Below are 8,739 nucleotides of genomic sequence, written 5' to 3'. Positions count from 1 at the left end.
GGCGCAGCGGGCCGGGACGGGCCGGCGGTCCGGGGCTGCGGCACCGCCGCTCGTCCTCAGGCCGAGCCCCGGGGGCGTCCCCACCATGTCCCGCCCGCTGAGGCGGCCCTGAGGGCAGCGCGGCCCGCGCCCTTCCCGCCGCGGGGCCTCAGGGCGGCAGAGCTTGGTCCTCACACGCACTCCAATAAAATTTGTTTTTTCTGGCCTCTCACTATCAAAGTGGAGCGGTGCCGACACAGACGGTGCTCTGAGAGATTCGCCCTCCCGTCCCCAGACGTGGGAAACAGAGCTGCACCCACAGAGCTCCGGGCAGGACCTTCAGCCCGAGCCCCGCCCTGCTCGCTCCTCTCGGGCCGGCGGATGGAGGGGAAAAAAAGAAAAGCAGAGAAAATAATTGTGGATTTCACTCTTTTAAATGCAAGAATCCAAGAAGTTTGTTAATTCGCTGTCACAGGTTTGCCGTGGCATCTTCTGTTGTGGAATAAGAGCAAGGAGGACATTTAATGTTCATTTCTTAGACAAAATGACCCTATGGATTGCTAGTGTCCAGTGATGAAAATTTTAGGCAGGAAGTTCCCTACTAACTTAGTTGCAGTGCAGGCTATAGCTCTGGGTATGACAGAGCCACAAACTGCAGAGGAAGCTTTTACTTTCACAAAGGCTTCTGCCCCCAAAGTGCTTCCCAAAAGAGTGAGAGTCAGCCCGTGCGTTAGGAAGTTAATTAAAAATCTTGAAGAAGACTGAAAACATTTCCTAAAAGCAAAGATGATGATGATAATATGATGATGATGATGATTATTATTTTTAATAATAGTACCAATAGTAGTAGTAAAGAACTAAGCAATCACAAGTTATATTCAAGACTCCCAAGTCTATACTCTTTGAGTATAGACCTAATTAATATGATGAAACATGATCAGCTCTTTTATGAATTCTGAAATGTTGCTTGTCCTGGATTACCAGCTGGAGTGTATTGTAAGTGAAATGAGTTATGTTTGTCACTAGGATGTGGTTAGGAGCCTTACACTAAATATCAGCTAAAGTCTGAACCACAACCTTGTCACAACACTTTATTACTTTCTTCTTGGATTTCATATACCATATGGTTTTAACACATATTTCCTTCTTACCCACCACCAGAGATGTTATTACAAGACATGTTGTGAGTGAGTGCTCTACAGAAGTTAATTTAATAACACTTACTTACTGGTCATTCCAAGTGGCACCTCTGAAGTATCCAAATTTTTAAATATAGGGCACAATGCAGTGAGTAGTTTTATGAGATTTTATTTGGATTGATTTGGTCCCTGGAACATTGCTTTTTGTCTCTACTTTATATCAATTTTATTGATTTTCACATACTACCAGCTGTCTTTTAACTCCCATGCTGGAAATATAAGTAGACCTAAAGGAAAATGTTATTTCCTTGCTAAAGAAAACAACAGGTGGGAAGATAGAAAAAAGAAAGAAAGCCGTGCCTTTAGAACAGTAACTGGTCTACAGATATTTCACCTTTCACTACCTTTTAAACCAGCAAAGGGTCTGAAAAGATGGGTAGGAAAACAAACCACAATATTCTGCTATCACAGTGCTCTAGAAACTTCCATGTCTTTGTATGTAATCACCTCCAACTCCTTCTACTACTGCTGCTTTGTCAAACTAATTATCTGGAATTTTAACCACAGCCTTTGACTTGTCATTGTATGATACTGTAGTTACACTGCTATTTGTACATAAACTCGCTAAATTAGGGCATAAAGGTATATGCAACCAAGCTGCAATAAGTAATGGAAAATTAAGTCAAGAAATGGTAATTTCTGTAGGCAGTCATAATAAAGTTGCTAAATAATTAAAATTATAAAAATTCTCAACACAGAAACATTTAGTGCAGGAATGAATTAAAATAAAATTGGCATTGTTTACCAAGAAATCAAATAATTTGGGTTTCTTTGGCATATTTCATAAAGACTGTAATTTATGTAAACAACTGTGGGAGGCATCTGATCATCATCAATTCCATAACCTAATGTTAAGGGCTTTTCTGGAAGAAAAAGTAAGTATAATTCCAAATTGCTTGTCTGGGCTCTCTCTCTTCTATGATAATTGCTGCCACCACTGATCGGTTCAAACTCTGAATATTTTACGAGAAAGCATTCACAATTATATTTAGGTGTTACACACTCACATAGATTGAGTTCAAGACACTCTCACGCAATTAAGCACCACAGGGATGTAATTATTTCTCTGTTTACTATCTGAATCCTAGTCAGTCTGAAGTGCTGAACTGTTCATGGTAGTGCCAAATAAGATTACTCAGCAAGCAGAGTAATTTAAAATCTTAGGAAACTTTATTTTAGATTTAACCTAAATTAAATATCCTTCATTAAATACTGAACTTAAATTCTGCCTTAGTCACTGACTCTTCTATATTTAGCTTTACATCCATAGATGGGGAAAGAAAATGACAAAAGATGGGATTCAAGGAGCAAAACGTGAGGGGATGCCAGAGGTTGTGACCTTGCTGGAGAAACCAGAGTTAGAGCAGAAGATGAGAGAAGGTTGAGAGTTCTACACAAGCAATTTTCTCATAGGTGCAGGGTTTCTTTTTCTTTGGATGTTCAGTGTTACATGGTGCGCAATTTTTGAATCTCTGCATTGACTTTATAGAACTTAAACAAGCTTCTTAGATATGAAGAAATCTCTGAGAGATTTGATTTGCCAGATTCCAACAGAGATGAGGATTAGTGTTTGTACTATAGCCCACCACAAAATATTGCTGTTAGTTTCTTCGCTTGTTTTCCGAAATTTTTCTTCACGCTCCTAGAGAATAAAGGAAAAGCATAATTATTACCTTTTGCCATCTGTGTTTCATGGTAACCAGAAAGGCATCCCTCTTCTGCATAGTGGTGAACAAAAACATTTTTCCATGTGGATAAAAATGAAGGTTTGTACTTATCTGTATGGTGGATATTGCACAAATCAAAACTGAGAAGCAGGCACACTGCATCCTGAAGCAGGAAGGTAAACAGAGCTTCCCCTCTTCACAGAAGATGCATTGTGCTAAACATGTTCCATCAGTACAGATTTTAACCTGTTTAGGTTTATATAATTTGCTGTCAAGAGCCCTTTTGCAGTCAAATTTCTGGTTTTGGGTAACAAGTTGATCCATTTCAAACTGGGTAACGAGTATTGGGTAACGAGTGGATACATTTCCCAGTCTATCTGTGTGCATATAGAAAAGTGAATGGGTGTACACTTGTTTGAAGAAGGGATATATAAATGTACACTTCATGGGGATATATAAATACACAGTCATTTCCTTCCCACTCAATGGAGTTTGTGTGCCCAGGGCAGTGTGGAAATAACAGCATCACCCACAATGGTACCTACCAAAAGCTCGGCTGCTGTGGCTGAGTCTGACCAAGAAAACTCTGCTTGGAAAATCCTGCTTTAAAATAACACCTGCTGCTAGAAAATAACACCTGCTGCTACAAGCATGAGCCCACAGTGATTAATAGTCTTATGTAACCACTTAAAAATATTTTGCAAGGTAATGGAGACTATTTTAAATATCTATAGATTTTTATGAGTTAGTTAAAAACAGCTCTGCAATTGGATAATAAACATAATACTTCATAAATCAATAAGCCAATGTACAATATTTTTTAACGTTTACATTAGGGGACATACATACTCTTTCATACTCTTGTTCTCTGGTTACATGATGAATTTGCTCAATTAGATTCTCTAGTCTGATATTAACTTCATTCACTTTGTCTTTGGCTTGAATACCAGATTCATCCAAAAAATGTTCTCCAACTCTGATGTCCAAATGGATGCGCTGCAAAAAGAAAAAAATGTTCTCATTAATGTATCTTCTGTTTTTTCAAAGTTCCTTAGAATAAAAATTAAACAATGGAAAATTTCCCCTTAAGATCATGGCAGGAAAATAGTTTTAATTGCTTATAAAAATTAGAATTCCTCCTAAATTTGGAGTCAGGTGGAAAATTTGAAGTGTTTCTTAATTTTATTTTTAAATTAGTTATACAAATTTACAATCTTCACTAATTTTCAGGCATTATTTTATGCTAGTTTTGGTTCAACCAGCATTAAAATGTTGCCTTTGTCCAAAGTAGTTTAAAAAAAAAAGACTGCTCATTATATTTCACATTTCATCCTGATATTGCAGAAATTACTATTTTTAATAGTACTGTTGGAGTCTTTTTACAAATACAGTTCTAGGTTCCCTCACATAACTGTTTTCTTCACATTATTTATCCAAGTTGGAATGTCTCCCAATATCCTCCAGGCTGTTGTATGATCTATAGCAAAAATGCCTCAAGCCAGCCAAGCAATAGTACCATGGAAAGAAGAGAGAAGAATGGAATTTGCAATGTTTTGCAACTTATTTTGGCATGCATGAAAAATTCTACTAAAACTAGTGGGGGAAACTTCTCCTAGAAGCCAGTTAATGCCTAAGAGAAAATAAAAAGGTTTTAGCCAAACAAATAATCTTCAAAACCCTAGAAACTGATATTACCATAATAGAAGTTAGGTCTGCTCAGAGATCAGCCATAAATGAAGAGTGTATTTTCTTTCAGTTGTCTTGAAGTTACCTAACTGTATAGGTAGAAATCCATCTCACAACCTTGTGGTCCATTAATTTCTTTATTTTTGTTTGAAAGAGTTCGGATAACCATATGATTCTTACAAAGAACAGTTAAAGATTTATCTTCACTAAAGAATGTTTTTCCTTTTGTGACCTTTTTTCCTCCAGATATAATTAAAAAGGACAGTATGTTCCTTTTTTATCTCTGTGTTCTCAAACAAACATTATTTAATATTTGTGATATTAATGTTCTCCTTCCCTGCATCTCTTGGCATCTTTTATATAGGATGGTCAGAACTCTACACGGTGCATGTATCATGTAAAATAATGCTAATACACCCCCATTTACTCCAGATAAAATACCTGCACATCCTCAGAATCACATTCATGGTGCATAGTTAACTGTGACCAACCAAAGCTTTATCCCCCTAACTCTCTCTAGTTGATAAGCTGCACAATTTTTTTTGATGATTAGAGCTAATTGCTTTTGCAATGTATATGATTAAATTTCTATTAATTTCTATAAATCAGTCTGTAAGAACATCTTGTTATTCCAGTGTAATAATCCTACTCCAGTATTGTTATTTCTGTGTTATCTACATGTTTCTGAAGCGCACAGCTAGGATGAGATTTAGCTTACCTTAACTCATTTAGAAGATGATATTTGGTTATTTAACTGGTTATTTAACTCTTTTGCTGTCAGCTGAAGAGAAAAAGCCCCAAACCGTTCTAGAGAGTAATTCTCCCCTGGTTTTGGGAAGCAGCAAATCGATAAAATTTCAAAACAGTATTTATAAATTTTATTTTGCTGCAAGAAAAAAAAATTTAGAGCCATGCTATCACCTCTGATGGCTTTTTTTCCCCCACAAATCTGCATTAAAACCAACTTTGCTGGGAGTAGACAATAACAAATATGCTGACATATTCTTCATTTGAATATCTTTCAAAAACTAAAATGTTACATTTTCGTTGGCCATCCAATCTAAGTTAGTGAATACATGGAATATCTTTATGTCAAATGATTGTGTTAGTCAATCTTATATATTTGTCTTTTTGATTCAAATTAGTTGTTCTTAATGATCAGAATCTTTCACATTCAAAGCACATTACAAACATTAAATCTCTCTATCCTTAGTCCTGCCTCTTGAATGCTGACTTTTTAAATATGAGAAGAGTCTTTTTGTCTTTTTATCTGCATAATTCTATGTTTGCTTTCCTTAATCTCTCAAAAACGTTGAATTATCTGGTAGAAGTTAGACCAACTTCTAATCCAGCTATTGGTAATGATTTATACTGTTACAACAAAGACTGTTTAGGAAATACACCTACCAGTTTACTTCCTGCAATCACTGCAAATCTTGTGGAGTTAGACTGGAAACAGATGATATGCTCCCCAGAGATGTAGGATGTAAATGTAAAGGTCCCTTGTGGCCCATACAGTTTTGACAACAGTACCTGCAATTTAGATATATGCATTGGGTTTGTAATTTATAACTACCAATAAATAAATCAAAAAAAAGTACTGTGAATTGAATGCAAAAAGGAATCAGTTAAGCTGCTGACATCATTAAATTCATCCAAATTTCAGAACTCATTTAAAGAAAACGAAACAATTTTACCTCACAGTGAACATGAAAATAATACGGAATTTTGCAATGTACAAAAGCCAATACTCTCTAAAGCATTCAAAGTCTGAAAACTGACACCTTGCCTAGGCAGGGAAATAAGTTGTCCACTGCTGAAAAAGCTCACACTTCAGGCAGCTGCTCTGCATGAGGGCTACGAGCAGCCTTGGTGACCTTGACTTTGGGTTTTGTTTGTCATCAGCGCACCTTTCTGCTGCTCAAGTGGATTCTCTACCCTCTTACTTCATTAGTCAATTTTGGGGTTTTATTTTTCATTTAACTTGTTTTCTCAGTTGTCACTAATTCTTCTTATTGACACTGTTTCCCAGATCTGGTAGTAATTCAAAAATTGTCCTTATACATATTTATCAACTATTGTAATTATTTTTACTTTTATCTTTCAGCACCAAAATGCTGAACTAGCTGGTAGATTGTAGATTTACTTCTTCCTCAGAAGTGTCTTTTATTTTTAGATAGTGCTGCCTGCCATTGCCAGAAGTCAAGTCATAAATTGTAGAGAAATTTTCATAAAGCATTTTTACCTCACTAGTAGGGCTTGTGACAGTCACAAACATTCCCAAACCAGGAGCAGATTCAAGAAAGTCACGCATATGTAAATCCCAGCGTTGCACTTTGTGATTCCCTGAATAAAAACAGAGATAAATCTGTTAAGTAAAACATAGCTTAACATTAAACATCTTTGATGCTTTTTCAGGAAAAATGTATGTATGTTTTTAATGTGTTTATGATTAATATTGTTCAGGGGTACTTCATAACAGAGTGAAATGCAATAAATTTTTACTACAGTAGAAAATGATCTAAAGTACTACAAAAAAGGGTTAATTAACAAGAAAAACTTTCTAATTACTCCTAATGCTCTGGGAAGATTAGCCTCTAGAAGGCAGACTGAGACCTCCAAAAGCATAATGTGCTGTACTCAAATTGCATTTTATGGATTGTCTTTCACTCTTATCATATTATTTAAAAGAAAAGATTCATTTGTATTATTTTTTACTATCCCCTTGAAATCTTACATTTACAGTCTTGTCGATTAATTTAATGTGCTTCTTGTATCAGAGGAGAAATGAAACTTCAGTGCATCGTGAATTGTCTCTTTTCAGACCAGCACTTATCAAAAAAGTAACTTTCCCATTCATATGGGGAAAACCATGTTACAGAAATCCTGATATGAATGAGTACATCAGTCAGAACGTGCAGAAGCACACATGGAAGCAGCAATTCCACAGCTGTAGAATTAAAAACTATTCTTTTTCTCTGTTTAGTCAGTAAAGCACTCTGAAAACCTGCTTTTCTTTGTGTGATGTATACACACAATGTTTGAGGACTTTAAACCTAATCCCTGCTGCAGGGAGTTATTTTCAGAGTGCCCTTTTCTGGTTTTTTACCATATTCATCAGTCACAGAAGTTGCTGTTACATTTCCAGTTATCTTTGTTACTGCCTGGGTTAGATCATCATAAAGCATTGACAGGTACCTACCAACTACCAGGGTGTCACTGGGAATATCTTCAATTATGCATTTCTCTTCTCTTTCTCCAATGTGAAAATACAAAGCGAGTGAAAAAGAAATCCAGAAGTTCATAAGAAATCCTATTAATTTGCTTTTCATGTTTTTTATATATCCCTGCTGTACTGCTTTTGAAGATAGTTACACACAAATGCCTGTAGTCCTGTGGTTGTTCCTTGTTTGCTGCTTATCAGAGTATTTTTGAGAGGAAAAAAAAACTGTGAGAAAAGGCAGCTGGTGGTTACACATTTATAAATAACTACAGCATGTTCTGGAGAATGAGATAACACAGAAAAGACACCTTTAAAATTCTTTCTGCTTTCCCAGCATCTAGATTAAAATTTATTTTATATATTTAGAAGAGCATGAAGCTGAAAGGGCCTCTCAGGTGCTTGAGATCAGTTCCCTAGATTACTGTAGGCAACTACATTGGCTACCTCGTTCCATAAACTGCTCATTTTCCACTTAAATGAAGTTATTATTTCCCATCAATTCTGGGTGATTATTCCAGAGCTTCACTCCTCTTTTATTAAGCAAACTTTTAATTTCCATCCTAAATCATTGTACAAATGTAGGCATCTGATTAAAACCCACTGGCACTACATAAGAGAACTCTAAAGAAGTTGAAAGAACTTGAATAATCAAATAATCCATTAGTGAAAATGTTATTGTAGGGGAAAATAACAATATGAACACTTTCAGAATAAGATTTTTAATATAGGAATGACTATTTCTTAGATACTTCCTAATACCTTCTCTGAAGAAAGTTATAGTGTAAATCAAACAGTCATTGAGGTTCTTATTTTTATTCTTTGTACTAATATTGACCAATGTGTATGTCTGATTGCAAACTCATTTATCATTTAAATGTTCCTTGTCCAGTAAGTGGAGATCAGTCTGTCTGAAAGGTGGGTCTGAATGGTCATTTCCAGCAGGGAGGACCCACCTCTGGAATAATTTCCAGTCAGGAGGACCCAT

General features: G+C 36.1%; 1 protein-coding gene across 1 annotated transcript; it reads right to left on the bottom strand.

Moving 5' to 3' along the window:
- Positions 1-2,670: 2,670 nt before the first annotated feature.
- LOC118686504 (transmembrane emp24 domain-containing protein 11-like) lies at positions 2,671-8,739 on the bottom strand. The gene is given in 7 exon segments (XM_036382742.2): positions 2,671-2,820; positions 3,695-3,841; positions 5,939-6,064; positions 6,777-6,877; positions 7,734-7,901; positions 7,904-8,076; positions 8,708-8,739. Coding segments are annotated over 7 exon segments (897 nt in total).

This window comes from Molothrus ater, chromosome 4, assembly GCF_012460135.2.
Source record: "Molothrus ater isolate BHLD 08-10-18 breed brown headed cowbird chromosome 4, BPBGC_Mater_1.1, whole genome shotgun sequence".
NCBI classification, from domain to species: Eukaryota; Metazoa; Chordata; class Aves; order Passeriformes; family Icteridae; genus Molothrus; species Molothrus ater.
Note: the sequence above shows the minus strand (reverse complement) of the source record. Positions and strands in the feature narration are given on the sequence as shown.